This window comes from Penicillium canariense (assembly GCF_028826845.1).
Source record: "Penicillium canariense strain IBT 26290 chromosome Unknown utg000006l_segment0_segment0, whole genome shotgun sequence".
NCBI lineage: Eukaryota > Fungi > Ascomycota > Eurotiomycetes > Eurotiales > Aspergillaceae > Penicillium > Penicillium canariense.
In genome coordinates, this window is record NW_026622733.1 from 2411472 (window position 1) to 2438329 (window position 26858).

At 51.3% G+C, this 26858-nt stretch overlaps 10 protein-coding genes across 10 annotated transcripts; 3 read left to right on the top strand and 7 right to left on the bottom strand.

Annotated features, from left to right (window-relative positions):
• Window positions 1-57: 57 nt before the first annotated feature.
• On the bottom strand, window positions 58-3558 carry N7482_008844 (uncharacterized protein; the record flags this gene model as incomplete). The annotated part of the gene is made up of 3 exons (XM_056690968.1): window positions 58-2695; window positions 2750-3192; window positions 3247-3558. The coding sequence occupies 3 exons, from the start codon at window positions 3556-3558 to the stop codon at window positions 58-60; spliced, it is 3393 nt and encodes a 1130-aa protein (XP_056540733.1).
• A 1355-nt stretch (window positions 3559-4913) lies between these two features.
• Window positions 4914-5811, top strand: N7482_008845 (OPA3 family protein; the record flags this gene model as incomplete). The annotated part of the gene is made up of 2 exons (XM_056690969.1): window positions 4914-4973; window positions 5029-5811. 2 exons carry the CDS (start codon window positions 4914-4916, stop codon window positions 5809-5811), a joined length of 843 nt encoding a protein of 280 aa, XP_056540734.1.
• Window positions 5812-6505: 694 nt separating this feature from the next.
• On the bottom strand, window positions 6506-7120 carry N7482_008846 (GrpB family protein; the record flags this gene model as incomplete). Its single annotated transcript, XM_056690970.1, has 1 exon — window positions 6506-7120. The coding sequence occupies one exon, from the start codon at window positions 7118-7120 to the stop codon at window positions 6506-6508; it is 615 nt and encodes a 204-aa protein (XP_056540735.1).
• A 2154-nt stretch (window positions 7121-9274) lies between these two features.
• Window positions 9275-9793, bottom strand: N7482_008847 (uncharacterized protein; the record flags this gene model as incomplete). The annotated part of the gene is made up of 1 exon (XM_056690971.1): window positions 9275-9793. One exon carries the CDS (start codon window positions 9791-9793, stop codon window positions 9275-9277), a length of 519 nt encoding a protein of 172 aa, XP_056540736.1.
• A 24-nt stretch (window positions 9794-9817) lies between these two features.
• Window positions 9818-10368, bottom strand: N7482_008848 (uncharacterized protein; the record flags this gene model as incomplete). The annotated part of the gene is made up of 3 exons (XM_056690972.1): window positions 9818-9997; window positions 10061-10089; window positions 10137-10368. 3 exons carry the CDS (start codon window positions 10366-10368, stop codon window positions 9818-9820), a joined length of 441 nt encoding a protein of 146 aa, XP_056540737.1.
• A 985-nt stretch (window positions 10369-11353) lies between these two features.
• Window positions 11354-11850, bottom strand: N7482_008849 (J domain-containing protein; the record flags this gene model as incomplete). Its single annotated transcript, XM_056690973.1, has 2 exons — window positions 11354-11734; window positions 11758-11850. 2 exons carry the CDS (start codon window positions 11848-11850, stop codon window positions 11354-11356), a joined length of 474 nt encoding a protein of 157 aa, XP_056540738.1.
• A 1183-nt stretch (window positions 11851-13033) lies between these two features.
• On the top strand, window positions 13034-17736 carry N7482_008850 (class I myosin myoA; the record flags this gene model as incomplete). Its single annotated transcript, XM_056690974.1, has 8 exons — window positions 13034-13157; window positions 13631-13842; window positions 13922-13967; window positions 14031-16211; window positions 16270-16361; window positions 16419-16666; window positions 16721-17262; window positions 17321-17736. 8 exons carry the CDS (start codon window positions 13034-13036, stop codon window positions 17734-17736), a joined length of 3861 nt encoding a protein of 1286 aa, XP_056540739.1.
• A 635-nt stretch (window positions 17737-18371) lies between these two features.
• On the bottom strand, window positions 18372-19025 carry N7482_008851 (uncharacterized protein; the record flags this gene model as incomplete). Its single annotated transcript, XM_056690975.1, has 2 exons — window positions 18372-18509; window positions 18600-19025. 2 exons carry the CDS (start codon window positions 19023-19025, stop codon window positions 18372-18374), a joined length of 564 nt encoding a protein of 187 aa, XP_056540740.1.
• A 699-nt stretch (window positions 19026-19724) lies between these two features.
• N7482_008852 (WD40 repeat domain-containing protein) lies at window positions 19725-22186 on the bottom strand (the record flags this gene model as incomplete). Its single annotated transcript, XM_056690976.1, has 2 exons — window positions 19725-21166; window positions 21217-22186. The coding sequence occupies 2 exons, from the start codon at window positions 22184-22186 to the stop codon at window positions 19725-19727; spliced, it is 2412 nt and encodes an 803-aa protein (XP_056540741.1).
• A 2604-nt stretch (window positions 22187-24790) lies between these two features.
• On the top strand, window positions 24791-25238 carry N7482_008853 (uncharacterized protein; the record flags this gene model as incomplete). The annotated part of the gene is made up of 2 exons (XM_056690977.1): window positions 24791-25002; window positions 25064-25238. 2 exons carry the CDS (start codon window positions 24791-24793, stop codon window positions 25236-25238), a joined length of 387 nt encoding a protein of 128 aa, XP_056540742.1.
• Between the last annotated feature and the right edge of the window lie 1620 nt (window positions 25239-26858).

The window sequence follows — 26858 nt, forward strand, 5'->3', positions numbered from 1 at the left end:
ACAAAGGTCGTAACATCGTGAAGGTGATTTGTAAATAGCACATTAAAATCCAGCACATTACTCGCGGCCCATGACTCGTAGCCGCTCCTTGAGCATATCAACCTCTTTATCATAATCCAGCCCAGACCGCTTGTCGGACTTCGCCTGATAACTGTCTTTCAGCATAATCGAACGATATGCGCCATCGCCATCCGGTGCACCGACAGTAACCCAGACAAACTTCATCCCGTGGCTTCCGGCCGATGAACGATCCTGGGTGCCCTGCCAGAACATCTCGGATGGTATCAACTCATCTGCGGAGGCGGAGCGATCGGGAGACGGGCGACCGCCAAGACGTCCGTATGTCATCCAGCCTTTCAGGACGTCTTTGATGAAGCTCACCTTCTGCAAGAACGAGTTGGCATCCAGAATCTCGCGAATACGGTCCTCGACGGAGTTGATTGACTCCCCATTGGCGATGCTGAGGAAGGTAGCTGCTTCATCTGAAGCAACCGCACGGGTATCAAAGCCCGAGGGGTGCATCTTGCCCTTGGTGGTGAAATACCGAGCTGCCGACGGCGAGAGGTGGTAAAAATCAATCCATGGAGAGGAGCTGCGAGTGCGACCGGGCGCGATAACGAGTTTGGTGTGGTCGGGGAAGTTAAATTGGAAAGCCCCGTCACCGAAGCCCCAGATGCCAACATTACCCAGTCGCTGGTAGAATTTGATGAACTGACCGCTTGTCGGAGCAGGGGCATCATCGGTGATTCCCTCATCGCCATGGCGACCAAGAGACCCGATCATGTACTTGCCAAACTGATCAACGAGCTTCACACGCTTTATCTTCTCCGCGTCTGACCTCTCAGATTCGGATCCAGAATTAGCACGAAGCTTCATCACCTTCGAGTTCCTGGCATCGAAGAGGGACGGATCGATAAAGGCTCGTCGAATGCCACGGCACCCAAGCAGTTTATCATCGCGGTTCTCGTAAAACTCTACCGGCTCACCAGCACGAGGAACAAGTTGGTTTGCCTCGGAGTAAGGAATACCCTTTTCCTCGGGGGTATCGACACTACGCGCCTTGCGGCGGATATGCCGCTCACCATCTCGAACCACCACGCTCGTCGCAGGCTGGCCGTTCTCGCCCTTAAAAACACATCCCACGCTGCCATCGTCTAGGACGTATCCAATTCCGTATCGGTTGGTGTAGTCGACCCACTTGATGACATACGCGTGGGGTTGCTTTCTAGAGCCGACCCGGCGCCGGGTGGGCCCTTGGGTGACCAGGTTCGCCAACATGAGGCGCAAATTGGTGTTCACATCAGTCATTGAAGTGCCGGGCAGATCCTGGCAGATGTCATCTTGATGGAAGATGGGGCTCAGTCCAAGGCTAGAGCGAGCTTTGTTTGACTTGCTGTCTGTCCGAGTAATTCCAGCTGGTGCCGTGGAACTGGTGTGCTGGTTCGAGGGGAAGGCTGTTTCAGTTGGGCTGTGCTTTGCTTGTTCAACTCGCTCAGCGGCGATCCTCGGGTCTGGACGAGACACTGACCGCAAAGAGGCTTGGTGGCTGATCGCGCGACGCTGTTCTGCCACTGCGGACATTTTAACATCACTAGTGTGAATGGAGGGATGCGGTCCTTGGTTGGCAGCTTCCAATCTACGAGATTGGGATCGAGTTTTGCCAATTGTAAGTCCAGAAGGCATGCTAGTTGACTTGGCCATTTGGGGAGCCACAGCTTCGCGCAGAGTGGGCGCATTAGAAACAGACACCATTCTCCGCGTGCGAATTGGGCGCTCTGCTAGCCCGCCAGAGGTTGCGTCGGTGATGGAAGAAGGCGTAGGTTCGGAATCCTTAGGGTCGCGGTAGGGCCCGGCGGCTGACTCTGAAAAGTCAGATACGCCTGGTGCCTTTCGAATGGAGGCTATTCCCGGACGAGCTGGCTGTCGAAGGGTCGCGGCGAGATTCTGACCCTCCAGTCTCCGCTGCTGGGCAGCCACAAGAGCAGCATTTGTTCGAGTGGTCGCAACTGCATTGGTTCGTACCGATACGCTGCGCCGAGATAAAGTGCTGCTGTCGAGAACGGACGCTTCTGTGCGAATCGTTTTACGAGAGCTCTCCATCAGACACCAATCACCCTCAATCTCATGAGGCCATCGATACACAAAATCCATGGATAGCGGCACAACGGGGCGAAGGCCTCTGGCGTCCTCTGTTTCGCACTCCGAGTATGCCGATTTCGAGCAATTGCGGCCAACAGACTTTCGGGCTGTTCCATCAGGCTTCCGCCCGACACCACACAGAGAGTAGAACGCGGCCTTGCATGAGTGATACCTTTGACTGGGGTCATCCACTTGATGTACGTAGGCACGAAGCTTCTCATCCGAGTCAAGTCCATAGCCCTTTACCATAGAATCACCGCGGGGGGATTGATCTTTGAGCCAAATTGGCTTGTTGAATCGACATGCTGGGTCTAATTGACGAGGTATACAACCGTCGTACATGTTGAAGAAAGGGTGCTCAACAATATCATCGGGGTCGGGCCGTTCTTCATCAATTAGGTTCAAACAGGCACTGACTAGGTCCTTTGCCTCTTCAGGAATGAAGTTGGAGTGTTCTGATTCTTTGGGCCAGACGTAGGTCAGGTTTCGGACTTTCCTGTAAATTTCCTCTTGTGTTTTTGATTGGAAGGGTGGATATCCAGTTAACATCGCAAAGCTAGTTATGAGGCGTTAGTCAAATTTGATTAAATGGCCACACATATTTCCATACCATATAACGCCTAATGACCAAATATCGACTTTCTGGGTATGGCCGCCCTTGCTCTTGTCAAGAACCTCGGGCGCAATATAGTTAGGCGTTCCGCACAAAGTGTTTCGTCGTTTCGCATCCTTGTCAGATAGAATCATTGCGGCAAGACCAAAGTCTCCGACTTTTAGGTTCATGTTGTGATCGAGAAATAAATTCCCCATCTTCAAGTCGCGGTGTGCGACGAATCGCTTATGCAGGTACTTGACTGCTGCGCACAACTGAATCATAAACCGTCTCACTTCTGGGAGAGTAAGAGACCGTCTTTTTCGAACCATATCCATCACTGAGCCATTCTGACATAGCTCGAGAACCACGTATGTGTTCTGTTGGAAGGCGAAGGCGCGATAAAACTGGACAATGAAGGGATGGCGCATTTTCGAATGGATTTGAAGCTCCGTTCGAAACTGTAAGATGAGTCAGTACACGCTGCTAAATTCACCTTGCGATGCTCATTGTACCTTCTCTTCCATCTTTTTCTGTGGCATTTGCGACTTCACGACTTTCATCGCAAACACGCGACCATTCCGTGCCAGTGTCCCTTCGTAACAAACTGCAAACCCTCCCTTTCCCAGAAATCCGCCGATGGAGTATTGTTCTGCACCTTCCTCGGGCTCTGTGACTGTTGATGGGGGTGGGTCTGCATGGTTCTTTGAAGCTGAAGAAGACTTTAGCGCGGCGCTGGCAATGGCATGTTTATCCCCCATTTTCCGGTCCAAGGGGGCCTTGGGTTTGATCATCTGGTTGGTTGTACGAGGTGAGAGAGCTTCCATTATGGACGTCGGACCGTTGTCGCTTTTTTCGTGTCGGCGCCGCAGTTAAGGTAGTCGGGGTGGATATCGCGGTCGGGATCAAAAGCTCCGAAAACAATTCAAACGTAATGGTCATAAGAAGAAACGAAATATTAAGCGGTAGTGCAGTGGAGGGTATCAAGGTGCTGAAGATTGGTATCCCTGCAACAACTTTGGCGGTTAGCACTCGACGGAGTTGAACTGAACCTCACCCAGTCGGCAGCCTGAATCATGCAGCTCATTTGAAGAAAGGAGACGGCGGCAAGAAGAACTGACCGGAATGCAAAGCGCTAAAGAATCAAAAACTGTACAGATCTCCCAAGGAGACGCGGCGCAACTCGACCGAGGGTTGAAGTGGGGAGAAAGGTTGAAGCCAAAGTGATGAACTCGGATCATAATAGTTTTCCCAATTTGGAAATCGATAAACAGTGTTGTCATCACGTGACTAACAATAGCGTTGTAATCCCAGATCAGACGAGGTATGCTACCGTTAACTAATAAAGAATTTGGTTTGGTTCATCAGGTTGATTAAGAAATGGCCAATGTTTTACCTCAATATAACTATTCTATACCTAGGTGCTCCATTATAATGTTATTTGCGAGGTTTGCGTGGGGATCCTTCTTGGTATATATATGCGATCATCATCACTTTTTGGGTGTAGGTGCCTCAGGCCGACTAGTAAGTTTGAAACAGTCAGATAATCCTACTTACCTGCTCTATGGAGGGATCCAAATTATAGTTGATTGCTAAGTCCTATTTCACCTGCACGAGTCAAAATCGACTGTAGATGCTCAGACTTCTGTTCACACGTCTGCCCCAGCCCATCCCGGGATCGCAGTGGGCCCGACATGCGTCCGTTGGCGGAGTTACCCACCTCTACAATCTGAAAGTATTTCTGCTATATAGACAGGCACTGCTACCTACAGTTTAAATGAATAGCGATGGGGTCCAAATTGCTTACTTCAGTTCCATTTGTCTCAATGCGATGTGTGCGTGGTGTTTCATAAAGGGGAATTGCCATGCGCCTACTAAACTACACTGGATGGATATGAACGGTATGCTACAAAACAACGATTTGTTCCCCGGAACTAGTTACTTTCACGTCTCTGGAAATTTCTCGCTAGATTTTTCCAAATCTCGATCCTCTCATGCCTGGTACTCGCGCAAACCATCCCATTATTTTCGCATCGACATGGCCTGCTGACTCAGCATCGACTATGCCAATTCTGCAGAGTTGGGGCAGACCCGCGGCTGAGCAACGTCACGGGCATTTTTACAGCCGTGAGTAAAGCTCGAGGCTGCTTGTCTTGCTTTTGCTTGCCTCCTGCATCCAATCATGTCGTTGACCCTCAAGCTATCCTCACTTGCCATCCGCACACTCTCCAAGCCCATTGCCGTACGCCTGCTCCTTTGCCTGACTGTGTCCTCGGTCTAAGCTGACACTCTCGCAGAACCAAATCAAGGCACAGGCCCGCGAACATGAGCGATTCCGCAACGTCTGTGTCTCAATGGCACAGGCCCTCCATCGATTCGACATGCGCCTCCGTCTAGGTTCAATCCATGACAACACCGCAATCCGAAAACAAGCCCAGGCCGAGGCCGTGGCCAAGAAGCACATTCCCACTTCTCCAACAGTCAAAACACAAGCAGCAACAAAGGCGGAGGAGGAAGCTCAGTCAAAGGCCAAGGCTGCAGCAGAGGAAGCCGCAAAGCCCCACCATTACCGTATTCGACCGTTGTCCGAATCGAAAGCCATCGAGTCTGGCGCCAATTTCATCAGCGAAACATTCCTCTTCCTTGTGGCAGGCGGATTAATCGTCTTCGAGTCGTGGCGATCACGCCGGAAGGAAAGCACTCGCAGAGAAGGCGTCGAGGACCGACTGGCGGAGCTTGAGCAATCCGAAAAGACTACACGGGAGTCCTTGGTGGCCTTGGAGAAGGAGCTGTTGGCCCTTAAAGCTAGACATGGAGAACTGCCCAAATCGACACACCGCATCCTGCCTCGTGCAGTGTGGGAAGTTGCTCCAGAAGCAGAGAAGCCTGAAGTCGATGAGACCTGGTGGACACGCATCACATCATACCTGCCCTTCGGGATAGGCACTCAAAGCTCCGCCCTGCCTGCGTCGGCAGAGCAAACCCTAGAGACGAAGGAGACCAAGCCTACGATAAATCAACCGACTGTGCAAACGACAACACCAGTCATCAGAAGCGAAGCTGAGACCAAGAGCTCATAAAGGAACACATAGAGTGTTTGCATGTGGCTTTTTTGAGACCCCTAACTTTCTTTCTTCATCTCTTCAGCCTGGATACCCTCCCCTCTTCATCTTTTTTTGCACATCGTGTAGACAAATGTACATACTCAGGTACAAACCTTCAAATCTATATCTGGAAAAGGAAAACTTTTTCAGAATGGCCCCACAATAAGAGGAACTGTTTCCTGCTTATCTACAAGGACACTGAGCCGGTGATCCAAAGGCGGGCTTGTTGAATGACACTATATATAAACCTCTGGCTTCCGTCCCCCCTGGTTTGCATTGTCTCCGCATAATTACTTTGCTAGGAACATTTAACTCACATGAAGAAAATCTGGGCAGATTCGATTGCTAAGCTCTGCATGGAAATTTTTATACAGAATCTCGAGGGGTACGCGGTGCTCGAGCCAGTCCAGCGCTACAGCTGGATTGGATTCCATGCTGCTGGTACTGGAGCTGGCCATTGCTGTGAAAGAACCAAATTTGGCCTGACTACAGACATTGCAAAACACAAACAATGCGTTGGTATTTATTTTGTTTAGAGATACAAAGTGTGGGTTAAGGGCAATAAGAAGGCAATACAGGGCAAATTTAAGTGGACAGCGGTTAATGACTTGCAAGCTCCAATACTCATCTTCAATTCCGATAGCACGAACTAAATCACCTCTCAAGTGACTCATTCATTATAGCCCAAATCACCGAATGCTCTTTCTAGGATCTCACGGATCGTTTCCTCTTTCCGTTGCGTATAATCCATCATCGAATCTCCAGCTACAGCAGCCTGTTTAGCCGCTTCGCGTTTCACTTTGGCATATAGTTCTAGATCCGCTGGCGTTTTGCGTAACCAGTCACGAAAGATACGATGTCGGGCAGCTTCGGGTGAATCGGGACCCCAAACATGGACATTGACGTGGTAGGCTTTGGGCCAATTCTCCACAAAGAACCGGTGCTGGTGCCATCGCGGTTCGCGCAAGAGGAACCGAAATCCTGCCTCTTCCAGAGGTCTCACATAGGATGCTTCATCCATGGCATCTTTTAGGCTCAGATCAACATCAATAATGTCTTTAGCTGGTAGGCCAGGAACGCTGGTAGAGCCGGCATGAGCGATGTCCAAGATCAAGGCCCCAAGGGCTTTTTGAATCCGCTCTTTGACTTCTTCGAACCGTTGCGGCCATTCTGGGTTGGGCTCAAGTATGGTAATGGAAGGTTCTACCGTCCGTGAGGCTACACGCTCCACGAGCTCCGGTTTGTACTCGTAAGGCGCGAGAATCTGCGCAACGGTAGCGGGCATTGTACGAAGGAGAGGAAATTAGAGACTTGAATAGATGGAGCGGTATATACTGAGTAGTCTCTGGATGACTCTCACTTGGACATGGGAGGTGGGAAGTCGTGACAAACTGGATACGTAGAGCCTAGTATGCATTCATGACGAAAAAGATCAAGCGGAATCATAATCAGAATGAAGAGATTGATTGATTGAGGAAGAGAAACAGGGGGGAGAAAGTGGGCATACATAAGCACGAGCAGCCATACGGCCAAACCTCGGCGATTCTAACATCCGTGTTCATGAGTAATCCAAATTTCCATACTAAAACATAAGGCAGGCGGTCTCCAGTGTGATCTATGTACAGTATCAATTGCTTGCGGTAAGTTACCGCTTCATGTTTCAACATGGGAAGTGGCAGAGGAGAGTGACCGCCAATTCAATTACAAGACAGAGCAATGCACAGTATTATGGTTCTAGTACATTGGTGTTCCATAAATCCTCGTTCACCCTCGCTCTACCAACTAAGCTTCCGCTTTCAGTGCGAAATTTATTGGTCCGTAATATATCATAAAAGTTACTTCAGGTTATTTTATGATTATTTCAAGTCTAAGTTAACATCGGACTTCATCTACCACATTGAAAACATAAACTTTGAGCAGCTAATGCAGGAAATAGTGAGATGTTTGACCGGCAGAATGTTATGTCATCACCAGGTGGATGAAGACTTATTAACTACTGTAGACACCACTGTCAGTCACTGTATTTATACTGATAAGGAATATTGACATTCCGGGACTATTCCTAATATAAATTAGTGAATTTTGGCATTAATCTTTTTCGCGAAACAATGAAAATATGTACAGTTGTTTTCGAATTCAGTTTGACCTCTCACTCTTACACTTGATTCCCGGAAAATAAATCCAAAATACGCTGATCCTATTCGACGTCACCGCTATATTACATACTGTAGTTGGGCAGAACTGTGGTGGTAATAATTACTGTAGATCTGGTGATCTGGCAAGATCGTCTGCCTGCTTTCCATCTTCTTAGCAGTCCTAGGTTACCACTTCCACTCATTATTCCCACATGCAGCGCAGCCTTCGTGTATGCCCGCCAGTCATCACACACAAGGCTGTGCTTACGCTGTATAGAGCTAGTCCTGGTAGGGAAGGACTTTATCTCTATGGGTTTTTTGTCATTTGCTGCGCGTCTCATTCGTTACCAGTCTCGAATCTGAGCTGGCTTACCCTACAAGCTAACATGGGCTTTCCAAGGATCCTGATTTCTCTTTAGAATGACCCCTTATCATATCGATCATGTATATCAATCTATGGATCATGAAATGTGGGAACACAACTCGTATTATGTGCCAACCCCTGGGTACTGTGCCAGCTCCTACGCCGCGCTATCTGCCTTGAGTCCATCCCGTCCTGTGTACTTGAGAATAGCGACGACCCCAAGCGTAAACCCGGCCTACATCCTCTCCGATTCCATCCGCTGTGAGAGGGAAGGGCCTATGATGAGAACCCGCCAGCCTGTATCCACTACCATAGTGGCGAGTGACAGTCAATAATCGGGAGGTATCGATGGACACTGGGAAAGATGTCGTCTTGGCGCGTACGATAAGTAAGCATACCTAGCCAGCATATCGTCCAACCCGATTTTTAAACTTTGATCCCTCCCCGAGGACCTCGATGGAGCACCTTCATCACCCGTTGAATCGGCCCGACGGTGGCGACGAGTCTTGGTTCCCGTTGGAAGACTCGTCGGTGATCCCTCGCAGCTTAGCGTGCTGGAATTTCGCCTTCGCCGGGAGACTTCCTCTGGATCAGGTGCCAAGTGAATGGTTTCTGCGCTATCACTCCTGACACTGTCTCTTCGGGGTCTGTCGAAGTTCGAGGTTGTTGGCAACGGAATGATGGTGTTAGATCTACTGAAAGATGATTGCCTCGGTTGCATCTTCCTCCTCTGGGTCGCATTAAAGCTCTCCCACTTTTGTGTCATCCAAGCCTTCAGCTGCTCCTCTCTGCCTTCGCTTTCACCGTCTTTTTTTGCTCGACCGCAATCGCGGTTTCGTCTTCGTCCCCTCCCTCCGCGGAGAGCGTATAAGTGGTCCCACAAGAATTCCCGCTCATAGTCTGGCACCCAGCGTTTGACAATAATTATAGAACGGTCATCCTATATGTCTGTGTCAACAAAATAATCAATCTGAACGGTTAATAGATAGGCAGCTTCTACCTTGTCATATCGCCACGGGATATCGTAAGCGTCCAAAGTGCGCGTAGAAACCCACTTCTCGGCCATCTTGGTGACGGTGGTCTCGATCCCGTCGATATTCATCGTTTCTCCCAAATCATTCAGAATTTCGTCAATCTGACCGCGGCCTAAGCCTTGCATAGACAATGCTCCCTTGAGGTGGTTGCGATACCACCTGCTCTTTTCTTCTATTTCATGTGTCGACTTCAATTCCTCATCCCTAGGTAGAGGATGTGCAGCGAAGATGGTCTCAGGTTCCTCAATTCCGTATTTCCTCATATTCTTTTTGAGTCGTTCGAGGTATGCTTGTTCAGTAGCTCGCTTCTCTTCTGCAAGACGCTTCTGATACTCCATCTCCCAGAAAGAGGCTTGCTTTCGGGACTCTTCTTCATGAAGTTCTTTGATTACCTTGTTCCTAAGGTCTTCATCGTGGCGTTCCATAGGAGATTGAGGTTGACCCCGTCTTTAATGACTCTTTCTAGCGCTTTCTAAAGCTCTCTCGTAGTAATCTGCAATTACCGACTGTACCTGGACATAGTTTGGGTTCTTTGGACTGTCGAATTTATTGAGACTGAAATGGTCTACTTCGAGGCCATACTTCGGGTGGCCGTCAAAGGATGCACTCTTTGAATCAACGATGAATTCCTGAGTAGAATATTAATTAGGGCAATATCTAATAAAACTTCCCTATTGCCAACTATTACTTACCTCAATGTCATCTCGCCGGATGACCTTTCCTAATTTGGATGATCGCTGCTCGAAAAGCATGATACCTGGGGCCCACCCTGAACGGACAAAGTGATAAAGTCATCTGCAACATCAAGGAGGGTGCCGTTCTTAGACGTCATTGTCTCAAGCACATCGGTCTCAAGATTTTTGTACAAATCGGACGACGCGGCTATCGCTGTCAGAAGAGTGCTCTCCTCGGTAAATGAGTTTGATCCACGATGAGGTGTTCTAAGGAAGACAACCCCTATAGTTGAGTTGAAAACACCAGGGTATTGGTTCTGCTGCATTTTGGCGAGGATTGAGGCCTAGAAATGCCGTTAGCGAAGGGTATATTGATACTGGAGGATTCAGTACCCGCTCGATAACAAGGCCACCGAAGCAATGTCCGATGAAAATAAGTGGTCTTTCCAGATCCTCCTTATTCTCCAATTAGCTCTAGACATTAGTATGACCAGGATAACTTGCCGTTCGAATCATGTTGAGGCAAAGGAGCAGCTTCGTAGAGATCGTCGACAATGTTGTCCGGATCGGCGTTTCTCCCACCCAGAGGGAATCGTAACCGAAACGCAGAATCCGTGCCTCTGCAACAACTCTGGGCAACATCGTTTCATCTGAGAGCCAGTTGACTCCTGATTTCTTTTCTGTTAGGTGATGGCCGAGGATGCGCACCTGCTTTTATATCTTCAACTGCCCTGTTTCATTGCTTTATCTGCTCCTCTATCGAACCAGATGGGTACATTCCTTCAGAAAAGGACGAAGCAAGCTTTTTGTCTCTATTGATCTACATTGATGTCAGCCCTGCATATCTATGGGCATCAAGTCTGTCACAGAAACCTTTCGGCCAACTTCGACAACTGCGCATCCGGGATCCTTTGTGCCACGTACCTCTTCAACAACGCTCAGTACTAACTCAACGAAATCCTCCCTTTCGATCACAGTGTGGGGAGACATCCGATTCACGAACCGGCCGGAGTACTCCTCATCATCGTCGTCGGTTTACAGACGTCCAGGATGGCGCAAGGATTTCGTGGGCCGGTATCGCGACTCGTGGGTCTCACGGGACCGGCGTATCGGCCACTTCAAGCGCAGATACACCTCAGAGCTATTAGACTTGGAGTCGGAGTCGGAGTCCAGGCCAGATGGGTCAATGGCTTATTCTCAAACTTGGCTGAAGCTTGCCAGCGGCCCTCACGATGAAGATTATTGAAAAGGTTGATGCAACGGTCGGTTTTCGTAGTCTCGTGACGCAGAAACTCCTCGGCAGCACGGTCCCTATACACGGGCGTCTGTGTCTTTTCCCTCTCGTCCGTTGCCTGGGGCTGTATGCCAAAATTCCTCATATCTGCGGCGAGGCATAGGTCGGGGCTCATGAGAAAAGCACATCGCCTCATCTAAGTCCTTCTTGGGCACAGATTCCTCCACGATATACTTTTCCCCAAATTCTCGGGAAATGCCACTTCCACTTCCCCACAGCGGGGAGTCAGACGTTGACTCTGTTTTCCGCCTACATGCTAGCAGATCACGCTTAAGCTCTACCAGCTCCGCCTTCTTGTCATATTGAGCCCTTCGCGTGTGATCGGAGAGTAATGCGTAAGCCTGCTCCACCCGCTGGAACTCCTCCTGGGCGGCGTTTTGCTGCGATTCAGCTTGATCCTGTCGGGATGGCACTTGAGCACTCGTTTGCGGCGGGCAGCTCGGATCTCGGTGATGGTAGCTTCCTTAGTGACCCCCAACGCGGCATACGGGTCAAAATCAGGGGGCAACGTCATAATCGGGTAGGATAAGAGCAACTCAGTGACATTTTGAGAGGGGAGGTGGGGGTAGTACTGGTTAGGGGAGGAGAGGGGAAGAGGCGGCGGAGCAAGCAACGTATGTAAGGAATAATGCCCCAACCAAATGTCGATAGGTAGGGAGTTGGCAAAGATGGACCTGGCAAAATGCACTATTAAACTAACAACGTAGACGGACAAAAGGCAAAGTTGGACTCGGAGGAGGCTTCAGAGCTAATAACTGATGGACACTAAAGGGAAGAATGATTTGGACAGGGTTAGAAGGGTTGAAAGCATCACGAACTTTTGAATTGAGGCCCATATATCGAAAATGGTCTCTAGCACTCTCTTCGTTTGCACCGACTATATTAATATACTATTTGAGAAATATATTAAATCCTCGCTCGGGGTCATTTTCATGGTAGTTCTAGGTGCGGTTAATAAATAACTAACTATTACTTTAGCGAAACACTCTTCGATTAGGTTTAGATCTAGCGAATATGGTAGTAAATGGACTAGCTTAATACCAGGTCCGTATATATTTACATAAGTCGCTCTAACTAGAAAAATAATACATCATCTATAATAAGAATAGATTTAGGTTCTATCTATTATCCGCAATACTAGAGTAGCTAAGCTATGAAGTCCTTAAATATAGTGCTCTCCGGCGAATCACGAAAGATACGCGAGAGGATAATCCTATCAGAGCTTATATGTGTAGGATTTATTTTCCGGGAATCAAGTGTAGAGAGTGATCGGTCAAACTGAATCGGAAACCTACTGTACATGACTATTTGAATCCCTTAGCTACACCGCCTGCCACACACACTACAGTACCACTACTCCCCAAACGCTATAATACGCGCTATGGGAGCAATAATATCAACAGTATCAAACGTTTTGATGCGTTTTACCTTGGATATACTGTTAGTTTATGAGCAACAATGCTGTATAGGGTGGAGAAGATTATCAGAAGCGAAGGGTGGTATACTCAATATCAAAGATGAATAGAAAAATCAAGGTTTCTGCTGGCAGAAATATTAGTAATCTAGTGGGCCGAAGTACTATGGATCAAATACTTGTGGTCAGTCACTGTAGGTGGTGGCACCAGTTTCGAGACGCATTGTACATGTGGAAAAAGAAACGAAGGACCCTGCCCCACCGCCAGCAGGCGCTTACGAACATGTCAGGCGTCAGGGTTTCCGCTGCAACACTTTCCATGCCCAATGACGTCGGTGCTGCTATTCTTGAGTCTCCCAAGCCACAGTCCCTGACGCGCGTGGCTGACAGGCCCGTCAAAGTTTTCAGTGATAGTCATCAACTAGGGAGGGAAAATCGGGACGACCGTCTTCGTAGGGCACAGTTTACTTGGTGCCGATATTCCCGGTTAAAGACCCTCAAAGTCGCCCCTGAGGCAGCAACGGAAGAGAACCACCGGTCCAGGCCCCCGACCGAGTGTGGCGCAGTTTTGCGGGTTGTTTGATTTGGTTTGTCTGGTTGTACGTAAGTCCGCAGGCCGCCCAGCTCCATTCCGCTCCTTCGCCCTCTTCCGCCTTAACATCCCTCCTTTCTCGCTGCAATTCCTTTCCCGAGTGAGTCGGCTCTCTCGGTAACCCTTGGTTGATTTCACAGACTTGTCGCCTGGGCGCGCGAGATCCCGGGAGCTTGACACGGACATGGTTAGTGGTCCCCCCGGTTATCGCAAGACAAGCCCGCCGAACCATCTGGACTGACCCCGCGGTGTTTCATGGTTTCCAGGGTCACTCACGACGCCCCGTAGGTGGCGATAAGAAGAGCCGCTTTGGGCGCTCCAAAGCAGTCGCCGACGTGGGCGACGGCCGGCAATCAGGCAAGCCGCAGGTCAAGAAGGCCACCTTTGAAAGTAGCAAGAAGAAGGAGATCGGCGTTTCAGACCTCACGCTGCTCAGCAAAATCTCCAACGAAGCTATTAACGATAACCTGAAACTCCGATTCGAGCACGACGAGATTTATGTAAGGGAGCCTATGCCGCGGCCCACCGCGGGGCAGCTGTGCGCGGGACTAGAATGCAGACTAACGGGCGTCATACCAGACCTATATTGGACATGTGCTGGTCTCTGTCAATCCGTTCCGGGACTGTAAGTGGAGCTATGTGAGCTGTCATGCAATTTTAGGCTGCTAACATGCGATCGCTTCTATAGTGGGCATCTATACCGATAAGGTACTCGACTCCTACCGTGGCAAGAATCGCCTCGAAGTCCCTCCTCATGTATTCGGAGTCGCGGAGTCCTCATACTACAACATGAAGTCCTACAAGGACAACCAGTGTGTGATCATTTCCGGAGAGTCGGGTGCCGGAAAGACAGAAGCCGCCAAGCGGATTATGCAATACATTGCCAGTGTTTCCGGTGGAAGCGATTCGTCAATTCAACAGACCAAGGACATGGTCCTGGCTACGAACCCTCTGCTAGAGTCATTCGGTAATGCGAAGACCTTGCGCAACAACAATTCTTCGCGATTCGGAAAGTATCTCGAGCTCGAGTTCAACGCCAATGGGGAGCCCGTAGGTGCCAACATCACAAACTACCTACTCGAGAAGTCCCGAGTCGTCGGCCAGATCGCGAACGAGCGAAACTTCCACATCTTCTACCAGTTCACTAAGGGCGCGCCGCAGAAGTACCGCGACAACTTCGGTGTGCAGCAACCGCAAACCTACCTCTACACGAGCCGTTCAAAGTGTTACGATGTTCCCGGGATTGACGATGTTGCGGAATTCAAGGATACTCTAGATGCTATGAGCATGATTGGCATGAGCGAGGCGGAGCAGGATAACGTCTTTCGCATGCTAGCAGCCATCTTGTGGATCGGTAACATCCAGTTTACAGAAGATGATTCCAGCAATGCGTCGATCACAGATCAGTCGGTGGTTGATTTCGTGGCTTACCTGCTGGAGGTTGAAGCCTCCCAGGTAAACAAGGCTTTGACAATTCGGCTGATGGAGACCGCACGTGGAGGGCGCAGAGGTTCCGTCTATGAGGTCCCGTTGAACACCGTACAGGCTGTTGCGGTTCGGGATGCTCTAGCCAAGGCCATTTACTTCAACCTGTTTGACTGGATCGTGGAGCGCGTCAACCAGTCTCTCACTGCTCGGGGGTCCGTCACCAACTCAATTGGTATTCTGGATATCTACGGTTTCGAGATCTTCGAGAAGAACTCGTTCGAGCAGCTTTGCATTAACTACGTGAATGAGAAGCTGCAACAGATTTTTATCCAGTTGACTCTCAAGGCAGAACAGGATGAATACGCACGCGAGCAGATCAAGTGGACTCCGATCAAGTACTTTGATAACAAGGTCGTTTGCTCGCTGATCGAGGACAAGCGGCCTCCAGGTGTATTCGCTGCGTTGAATGATGCTTGTGCCACCGCCCACGCTGACTCCGGTGCTGCCGACAACACCTTTGTTGGCAGACTGAACTTCCTCGCTCAGAACCCCAACTTTGAAGCTCGCCAGGGTCAGTTCATTATCAAACACTATGCTGGTGATGTGAGCTACGCTGTCGAGGGAATGACCGACAAGAACAAGGATCAGTTGCTGAAGGACCTGCTCAACTTGGCTGGATCCAGCAGCAATCAATTCGTCCATACCCTCTTCCCCAACCAGGTCAACCAGGATGATAAGCGCCGCCCGCCCACCGCTGGTGACAAGATTAAGGCTTCCGCTAATGATCTTGTTGCAACTCTGATGAAAGCGCAGCCCTCGTATATCCGTACCATCAAGCCTAACGACAACAAGGCTCCTAGGGAGTACAACGAGGGTAACGTGTTGCACCAGATCAAGTATCTTGGACTGCAAGAGAACGTGCGAATCCGTCGTGCCGGATTCGCCTACCGTCAGACGTTCGACAAATTCGTCGAGCGATTCTATCTTCTGTCGCCCAAGACCTCCTATGCTGGTGACTACACGTGGACCGGCGACTCTGAGTCCGGTGCCAAACAAATCCTGAAGGATACCAGTATCCCTGCGGAAGAGTACCAGATGGGTATCTCTAAGGTCTTTGTCAAAACCCCCGAGACCCTCTTCGCACTTGAGGCTATGCGAGATCGTTACTGGCACAACATGGCCATCCGAATCCAGCGTGCCTGGCGCAATTATCTCCGTTACCGTATCGAGTGTGCTATCCGCATTCAACGGTTCTGGCGTCGCATGACTGGCGGGCTGGAGCTCATCAAGGTGCGTGACCAGGGACACCAGATTCTTCAAGGACGCAAGGAGCGTCGGAGAATGAGTCTGCTCGGCTCGCGCCGCTTCTTGGGTGACTACCTGGGCGTGGGCCACAAAGGTGGCCCTGGCGAGATGATTCGGAGTGGTGCCAATATCAGCAGTAGGTTTAGGATGGCTGTGTTCGTTTGACATGATCGTTTTCTAACCCCATTTTGCAGGCGCTGAAGATGTGCTTTTCTCGTGCCGTGGTGAGGTACTGATCTCCAAGTTTGGTCGATCCAGCAAGCCTGCTCCTCGGATCCTTGTGTTGGTGAGTTTATTTGCTCAGTGCTTCCCACCTGTGAACTACTGACTAACCGCTAGCTAGACCAACCGAAATGTGTACATTGTGGCCCAGAGTATCGTCAACAATCAGCTGGTCATTTCATCGGAGCGCACAATCCCGCTCGGTGCTATCAAGACCGTCAGCACTTCGAACCTGAAGGATGACTGGTTTTCGTTGGTTGTAGGCGCCCAGGAACCCGACCCTCTCCTCGCCTGCGTTTTCAAGACTGAATTCTACACCCATCTTTCCAATGCTTTGCGTGGCTCTTTGAACCTGAAGGTCGGCGAAAGGTGAGACGAGTCACCTGCAAATTATCATGTGAACGGGATCTAACAAATATACAGCATTGAATATCACAAGAAGCCCGGCAAGCTGGCGTACGTTAAGGCTGTCAAAGACCCGGCAGCAGGCGCCATCGACAGCTACAAGAGTAGCGCCATTCACACCAGTGCTGGTGAACCCCCCAGCTCTGTGTCGAAACCCACACCTCGAGCCAAGCAGGTTGCTGCACGGCCTGTCACTAAGGGCAAACTGCTTCGGCCCGGTGGCCCTGGTGGTGGTCCCTCGAAGCTGACTACTGTTACTCGGAGACCCGCTCCCGCTGCCCAGCCTCTGCCTCAGTCGACTCCCCAGCCCGCTGCCCAGCCTCGCATCGTCCCTCGGCCCGTGGCTGCGGCTACAGTGGCGGCTGCCGCACACACTCGCAACGAGTCGACGAGCTCCGTCAGAGCTCCTCCTCCTCCTCCACCATCCGCACCTCCTGCTGCCTCTGCTGCGCCCAAGAAGCCCACCGCCAAGGTCTTGTATGACTTTAGCAGCGACCGCGCAAACGAGCTGACTATCCGTACTGGTGAGATTGTGCAGATTGTTTCAAAGGAAGGAAATGGTGCGTAATCCCAATCCAAACTCCGTATATGAACGAATATACGCTGACATTTCTTCAGGATGGTGGCTCTGCATGAACATGACAAACTCCACCCAAGGTTGGGCTCCGGAAGCCTACCTTGAAGAGCAAGTCGCGGCCACACCCAAACCCGCACCTCCCCCACCTCCTGCCGCGCCTCGCGCTACACCCAGCCCCGTTCCTAACGGTGTCGGCGCCGTTGCTGCGGCCAAGTCAAAGCCGGCCCCGCCGGCTCCTCCTGCCAAGCGTCCGAACATGGCTGGTCGCAAGCCTGCTCCCCCACCCGCACCCCGGGATAGTACCTTGAGCATGAACTCGGGCGACTCGTCTGGCGCCAGTGGCCGTGGCACGCCGAACAGCGCCTCGAATGCCAGTCTGGCCGGTGGCCTGGCTGAGGCGCTGCGGGCACGCCAGAGCGCGATGCAGGGGAAGCACGATGACGACGATGAGTGGTAGGTATTCTGATGTGCATATGCAGAATTGTTCGTATTGCGTTGTGTTGTGCTTGATGTACCTGGTCGGTCGCAGGTGTTGGATCCGTGTTCTCGTTTCTGCGCTTAGCGTTGGACCTTTTTTTTTTTTTTGTTTCATCAACGCTTGTTCTTGTTCGAAATCCATTTCTCTTCTTTTCTCTTCTCGCTCTTCTTTTCTATGACGTTCTGTCCGTCTCTTGCAAGAAACGTTGATACGACACCCTCGGCATTCTGCATTCATTGAGGTCTTGATGGATAAGAACCTAGTTTATTACTGTTTACTGTTCTGTGTGGTGGTCATGGGCTGGCGGGTTCTGACTTGTTTTCTTCTCATCATTCCCCCCTTCTCGTTTCTCTTTATAAGGAATCCTTCTCGTGGTTCAAGAAGTAGAAAATGTGACGTTGACGAGAATCAGACGAGAATCAGACGAGAATCAGACGAGAATCAGAATCTATACTGTCTACAAAAGAAGTCGTCAATTTGATTCGATGCCCTGAAATTAGATCATTCATGAATGCTGTTCCAGACGACTTGCAACTATTCCTAGGCCAGGGAACGTATATGACGCCTCACTGGGACCGCACTGAGCAAAAGATCGAGATCGTGATCATTCCGATCTAGGACAGAAACTTGCTCGCCAGGCTCATCAGCCCACTGGGACCACCAGTGCCACCGATGCTACCACCCTGGCCCTTCATGTACATCTTGAGAGCCATCTCAGCAGCGTTGTTGATAGCGGACTGCTTGTCGCCAGACTAGACAGGGGACAACATTAGCACTTAGCGCCACACCTATAAGACAAGCCCAGCAGCAAGCCCAGCGGGCAGAGAAAATGCCCAACTCACCATATTAGCACCAGCCCCCTCCTTCTGGTCCCACAGCTTGCCAGCCTGCGCCATCGCCAACCCAATCAGCTTGTTCTTATCCATACCGCCATCACTGCTACCTCCAGAGGTAAACATCTTCAGCGCCTGCATGGCCGCACCAGCGCCAACGGTGCCAGAGTCGTGGCTGCGGCCCTGCTCATTGCCCTCGTTGTACATGGCATTGTGTGCCTGGACGGCGTGCTCCTCATCGACCTCGTACCGGGACGGGTCCTGGTACTCGCCCTTGCGCTCGTTCAGGAAGTTCATCGCCGAGCTGAAGAGCGAGCTATCCTCCGAGCTGTGGTGCGACTGCGCGTGTTGCACGGCGCTGCCGAAATCGTCGCCGCCGGAGTACTGGCCGGGGCCATCGTAGCGAGTGTCGCTGTAGTAGTCGTTTGCGGCCATGGTCGTGGATGGGGAGGTGGTGGTGTTAAGTGGAAAGGAAAGGGATGAATTGGATGGGAAATGATGGAATTGTAGGTGTAAGGCAGCTAGCTGTAGAGAGGGGTGGAGGAGGGGTATTTACTCGCCGAGCTACTCGGGGTGGCGGGGCGAGTGGAGCCCGATCGAATGAGGAGCTGAGCGATGCGCTGGTGTGGCGCACACGGGCAGATGGGCTTTCCAGTAGTGCATGGAAGATTGTTCTCCTAGTTCCACGTAAAGGGAAGCGAATAGATCTCTCGGTATGGCCTGGTGTTTTCCACCATTGGAGTTGTCCCGGACGCCGCCTGTGTGAGATAAAGTTCATCCATCCACGTGTAGATAACCCTAAGCCAAGGTCGTCTAGCTGCTTGGCCCTTCCCAAGACCACATTAGCAGGGCACCGCGGCCCAGTTCACTGCTTACAGACAGCTGTTGCGAGTGCTCGTACAGGGTGGAAGGTTCAATTGATCCGCACCATTGTACACACGATATATTGAAGACAGCCTTAGCACCAAAGCAGCATAGAGCAAATAGATGGAAAATAAAGAAAAACCCCAGGGTATCGGATGCATCAGAAAGCATAGAAAATCAAGAAAGGATTAAAAAGAGAAAAGCGCCAGGGCGTCCATCCAGGAACCGTATCGAATGCGTGTGCAACACGAAGAAGAGCAGAAGCCCCCATCAGAGCAGAAACATCTCATACTCCTCATCGGCAAAGGTCCTTAAGAACCTCAGCTCCCTCTCCCGCGCGCCAAGCACACACCTCTCATCACGATCCAACTCCCCCTCTGGCAGCCACTCATTCGGCAAATCCGTCAACCCAAACGCCTGCCCCCAATTCCGGCGCTCATACTGCATGAACCCACCGAAATGCGGGTCCGTATTGGCGACCCAGACTGACCCGCCATCAGGCGCATAGTCGGCGCCGCCGACCTCGCCGAAGAAATCGTGCACCTGCCGTGTCTGGTACATCTGTGCGTCGATGATGGAGATGCGATCAGCGGGCTCGGCGCAGAGAAGCGTGCGCGGACCGCCACCAACGGGGGAGAAGCGCAGGGAGCGGTAGCCCGCGACGTCGGAGTCGATGGTTTCTAGGGAACGCCAGGTACGCGCGTCCCAGATGATCACTGTTTTGTCTTGGTTGCTGGTCGCGATGTGCCGCATGTCGGGGGACCAGGCGCAGGCGAAGCCAAAGTCGCGGTGGCCACGGAGGGGGTGGACAGGGCGGCCGGTGTCGGCTTCAATGACCCATGCATCTGGGGAGTCGCCGATGACGACGCGAAGACGGCTGTCCGGGGACGTGGCAGTGCAGTTTATGGGACGGGAGAGCTCTTGGTCAGACAGGAAGACGTTTGTCTCGCAATCCAGGACACGCAGATGCCTGTCGTTCGAGGCGAAGACGCAGATAGGCTCGCGGCCGGACCGGTTGCGGATGATGTCGACGTGGTTGGTGATGCCATCGTTGAAGTCTGGGGTGACTAGCCCTTTTGCACCAGAGCCCTCGCCGCTTGACCCACGCAGCGCGTACTCGCCACAGAAACCGCCCGCGATAGTCAGGCCATGCGCAGATTTCATACTTGAAATCTTGACCGGCCCCAGGAACCCCGATTCGGGAGATGGACGGGTGAGATCAATCAGGCAGTGGAGATCATCAAAATCCGGAGTCCACGAGTACACCTTTGACCGGCTAGCAAAATGGACGGTGTTATACGCAGGCACCGACATCAAATTGCGAAGCTGGAAGTGTTCGACAGTCGCCTTATGCGCAGTGTGCATCGATTTCTCCTGGAAAAAGACCTCCTCCTGCGGCAGACGTTCTGCGCGGGTATTTTGCGAGTAATCCAGGTTGTGGTAGGAAGTGTACCAAGCATCGCGGAGTGCCCGGGCATCAGTCCGCTTTACTTTCAAGGTTTCTGTCCAAGGCATTTGCTGTAGATCGTAAAATTGACCACTGTGTCCGTGCGGCCGGTGAACCTCTAGCGGTGGGTGCCAGCTCATCATTTTGGAAAGAGGGCGGAGCTGGGGAGGGATTCGATTCTCTGAGTGAAAACCGTGCGGGATGATGTTGGATTGGACCATCCAACGTTGGATGAACTCGTCGATAGTCAGGTTACGTTCATAAGCTGGAATTGTCAGAGCAATGACTTCACAAGAGGATTGGAAGGTGTCATACTAGTTGTGTGAATAATGGACGCAGGATGCCACGCAACCTCTTCGTCTGGCTGATTTTCAACAGAAAAGGGGTTCACTGGGGTCTCAGGTGCCTGTGGCGGGCTGGGATCCGTAGGCTCGTAGATGACAGTTTGATAAAATTCATCAAGATTCACCTCGTGCATGGCAGTCTCGCGCGGCGAGTTTCCAGCGATGTATTGGTGATAGTATTCTTCTTCATCAGGGTAAAACTGGAGAAAGTCCTCCAAATCATCATTTGGAATGGTAGACGGCGATGCATGGTCCTCCTCGAAGGCAGAATCATAGTCCATCATCATATCGTCTTGTAGGCTTTCACTGCCACCTGCAATCGTTGCGATGTTCTGCCATGTTTCGGTGCGCTCAATCAGCTCCTGTACAATGCTTTCCATGTCCACGCCACTCCCAGTTGTCTGCGAGCCAGGTGAGAGGTTCTCTGACGCGGAGGGTAGACTGTGCGCTTCAGATTGCGTTGGGTACAATCTGTCGGCCGAAGGATCCGAAATATCTCCACCCGCTTCCAGGAGCGCAGAGTCGGAATGACGCACTGGCGAGGTACCGCCAGTAACAGCATTCACGACTTGAGAAACTAAGAACGAGTCGCTCTCATCGTTGGCGGCGTAGGGATATTGCGCCACGGCCGCCAGAGCCGCAACCCCAACATTATGCAAATGCTGATCATCGTCTGGTGCCGCCATGTCATCGGCTGTAGCCGCTAAAGCAGAGAGGGGCGAACCGTGACGGACCTCCGTACTCAGGGCCGAAGCATCATCTTCAAGAGTAGCGGACCTACCGCCGGGCGAAACTGACTGATTGCGATTCATACGTGGATGAGCTGACACTCCAATGGTATCACTTGACCCATGGCGAGAAGCAGGTGGTGGAAGGTAGTCTGAATAGCCGGACAAGTCGTATGACGGCAGTGTAGGTCCAGCGTTGCTGTCACCGCGCATTGCCTGTCATGGGGGGTCGGAAAAGCAAAGGTGTCTCCCGGTCCGAGGAAGATACCGATTTGGTGGGGTCGAGAGAAGACAGGTGCCCAAAGAGCTTGTACCTCGGAACAGCCGAAGTGGACGATCTGAACAGAGAAGAGCCAGGAACAATGCAGACAACGGACAGATGATCAGAGCCTGAAAGAAAACGTTGTGGCCGGGATTGGGTTGGGAGTGGGGTTACACAGGCTGGAGAAGCAGAAGCCGAGTACCGTATCTTCGCGCGCGGGATCCTGGGTCTCTTTTTCTTTACTTTTAGCTTTGCAATGACCTGTCGCCTCGCAGCTGACCGTTTCGCACTGATCCCTCCGCAAAGCGTGGCGGACTCGGCCGCAGCCGCTGACAATATGTGTAGTTGACGTGGGCGGAAGTATAATGCCGAGAGAAGTGACGGTTGGAGTCGGCGATAAGCTGGTAAGATCGCGCGAGCTGCAAAGGCAACAAGGGATGGACGGATGGCGGGGTGTGGGCAGGCAGTAGTCTGCGCAGGGGGGAAAGAGGACGGCAGGTATGTTTAGGGCCCGCCAGTAGTAGTGTCCGCCCAGCTGGGGCGAGCGACTTAAGCTTGGCTTCTTGCGCCGTTATGTCGCCAAATTGGAAGGGCGACCGGCGTGGCGGGTTGGGGACTGAACGCAGACGGTTTTTTCCGGCTAGCGCGTTGACAGGTTCAGGAAAGCGGCGCACGCGCGCGATGCGATTGGGAAAGAGCACGACCAAAAAGCGGGATTAGTTCAGCAGGTACCAATTGTCCGAGCGTACTTTTGCACTGTAGGCGTGTGGGACATGACAGGTGGAAGTGGGGAGGGTCAACGGGTGAACGTGGAACGTGTCGGAAGTAGAGTAGGGAAGATCCCAGTAGTCGCAGTATCTTATAGTGGTAGCAGGAGGTGGAGGCTTCGTCGGGGAGCTTTACCTCCGATGTTGATCTCTTCCCAGGATAAGACGAGGCTGATAGGCGGAATGTAAGATGACGAAAGAGGGGAGTGGGGTCAGGAGAAGATGATGGTTCGCTGCGGGCGGGTTGGCGATTTCCAGTGCGCGAAGAGAGGGAAGAATGGAGGGCGGTGCAGCCAGCTGCCCAAGGACAGAGGCTGATGTCAGAAACGGCTAAAGACGCAAGGAGAGCGTAGAAGAGCGTCTCTGTCGAACCGGTCCCGAAGGTTGGGGGAAGTTCGACAGGCAAAGCAGGTGGACGTCCGTTGAGGCCTGGTATGAGTCAGCACAACCCACGGTGCCCGCTGCGTTCCAAGGTACTCGACCGGCGATTCCGGGGGTAAGCTACATATATAGCTCAGGACCAAGGTATAGGTAGTGAAGTGGAGGAACAAATGCAATAATATAAAACGTATCCCTTAAGACAGACGTCCCCTACCATCTCCCTGCACGCTATGTAAATCATACTGCAGGGAGCGACGCACTGCAGATCTACCTCGGCCAATGCCCAGATTACCTGCGCTTTGATCCATTAGGCACAGCTTGGGCTGGCATGAGAGGCGAAACCAAGCCACGCCGCGTTCGGAGCGGACGCTGACTCTAAAGGGTCAGAGTAACACAAGGCCAAATAGCCTATAATAGCCACAATCTCCGCCTACGCTTGTAGTATACTACAGTACGTACATATGTGGCGAAGGGGGGAAGTGAAAACAGTATACTACGGCATCAGCATCAAAAATACCACAAGTTGTGGATCGGCCTACCGATAAGAAAGAGGCAGTATACACCCAACGACTAGAGAGCCTCCCTCGAGAAACCTCACTGGACCACCTCCCCCCCCAACCCAACCCCTACAGACGACTCCAATTGGGGGGGGGGGGCCAGTGAGGTTTCTCGAGGGAGGCTCTCTAGTCGTTGGGTGTATACTGCCTCTTTCTTATCGGTAGGCCGATCCACAATTGCTTGAATGTTTCGTAACGCACCCACGTCAAAGGGCTCATAGCACCGAACCATTTTTTGAGAAGATTGGTGCTCTTCTCGAGCTCTCTGGTCAAGGCCTCGCTTTTGGGGCAGTGTGCCAGTTTCACCTCGTGGCAGGCAATGGAGGATCATCAAACGTCCTCAAGCGAGGCTTCCGGAAAGCTGCTCGATTTCTTTGAGATGATTTTCGTCGATTTCTTTTCGGGCTAGCCAGAGCTGAACAGCCAAATCCATCATATCCACAGTCACAGAATCATTGTGTTGCCTCTCAGATCTTGCCCACGAAAGAATAGTTCCTAATATGCAGAAGGTCTGGACAGAGTAAGGTCGGATTTCTTTCAATTCAAGCATACTGATCGCGAAACGAAGTGCTTCGCTGATCATGGGGCCATCATATCGAATGTTGAACCAGATTCCCGTAGGAAGGGCTGGGCAGCGAATGAATCATCGCTTTGAAGAGCCGCGAGCATGATCTTCCCATGGGCATTACAAGCTTGTCAATTTAACGAGACAAATGTCCTTGTTTGGACATTCAACTTTCAGCCGTTTTCGCCACTTGATATGAGCAATCTATCAAGTTCAAACAGCAATAGTGCCCATTGGAAGTTGCTGAATAGAAGCAACGCGAGGAAATGGTCCGTGAAAGACTCAATGTCCAGCTCAATGCCTGAGAACCGCCGAAATGGCCCTACTGACGTGTCGACTCCCTTCTTTGGGACACTTGAGGCAAAGGTTGCTTTCATGCTTGACTATGCGGCTATTTCCCCAGCCGACGACTCACTTGGCGAGCGGGCAGAAGAGCTCCTAAGGGTAGAGCTCCTATGGGTAGATCACCCATGCGAGCCCTTCTGCCTGCTCGCCAAGTGAGTCGTCGGCTGGGGAAATAGCCGCATAGTCAAGCATGAAAGCAACCTTTGCCTCAAGGGTTCCAAAGAATGGAGTCGACACGTCAGTAGGGCCATTTCGGCGTCTCTCGGGCATTGAGCTGGACATTGAGTCTTTCACGGACCGAAACAAGTCATCATCGTCGCCTAACCCGGTCCGCAAGGCATGGTCGAAGTCCCGTCGGAAGACCGCATGTGGAGCTCCTAACCGATGATTCTGTTGTTCTTTCTTTGCAGCTACTCGCTTCGGCCGAACAACATGGAGCCAGTGAATTATTTGCGGACCTGGCGAGTTGAAGGCTTCATGGATGTAATTGGTTGTTTGGAAGTCTGGCTTGACCCTATTTTGTGCCCATGGGGTCATGAGATTCAAACCATATGATTCTCTCTTGATGGAGTGGCTGCCACATTGATCAAGGTCTCCATAGTTTGAATCTCATGACCCCATTGGTACAAAATAGGGTCAAGCCAGACTTCCAAAGAACCAATTACATCCATGAAGCCTTCAACTCGCCAGATCCGCAAATAATTCACTGGCTCCATGTTGTGCGAGTAGCTGCAAAGAAAGAACAACAAAGATTCTCTCTTGACTATGCGGCTGCCACATTGATCAAGGACTCCATGGTGAGTACCGATGGCCTTGCAGAACAAAGCTTCCAAAAGATTCGTCCGGTTCTCTGTCCAAATTTTCTCTTCTGGTCCACCCATCGTCGGGGAGATTGGCAATGGAAAGCGCAGTGTAGACTTCATCCGATTCTGGGCCTGGCAATAAAATAATGCAGAGTCTCAGTAGACTCCCGCAAAAATTTTTGGGCATGCTGACTGATGAGGTGACGCTGAGCATTGACACATTGCCCAACGTAGCCTCTGATGTATTCCGGATGCCTTGCATCAGTGATATAATCCAAGTATCCCATCGAACCGTTCCAGTCCTCGTACTTTTGTTGCTGCTGTCTAGCTTGATCAAGAGACTTTCTGCAGACGGGTTGGCCCTGAAGCTTCAGAGTTTCTGGTCTTATGAGACTGAGGAGTTGAGGTATGACAGGCTCGATGCCGCCATGTCTGGCGATGCTTTGGTCGTAAGCTGCTTCCACGCTACCAAAAACCTGTCGTTGACGATATCACGGAAGAGGCTGCAGCAGAGGCATTCAAGATCAGGGAATTTGAAAGGCTTTTCCGCTATGACGGACTAGATAGAAACACGATTAGAGATTGAATCCACGAATATACAATTCAAATCTTACCTCACCAACTGTTTGAGGAATGAGGAGCCACGTCGGATCATCACGCTGTGGCGCCACCATCAAAACACTGAAATGATTGGTCCCTTCGAGAGGACTAGTATCTCCGAGACGATTGGGCCCTCCGAAACGCTTAGTATTGCGTTTTCCTTTGTTGACAGGAAGTTTCTCGAGCCTTTCCTGTTTCTTGGCTGGCGTCTCGAAAATCTTTTTGCAGCGCTTGGTTAGGTGACTTTCTCACCGCATTTCCCACAACGTGGTGTATTTTTACAATCCATGAGGCAGTGGCCGTATTTTTTGCAGTAGGAACAAGGAACAGGGGCAGTCTGGGCATGTTGCTCGTTCCTACTGCAAGAAATACGGCCACTGCCTCATATACTGTAAAAATACACCACGTTGTGGGAAATGCGGTGAGAAAGTCACCTAACCAAGCACTGCAAAAAGATTTTCGAGACGCCAGCGAGAAACAGGAAAGGCTCGAGAAAGTGGACATCTTGCTCGTGTCACATTTGTCTGACCACGATTCCGACATGCCATCCTAGTATCGTCATGAATAGGCATAAGGGCCGTATTGGATTTAGGAAACAGTGGAGC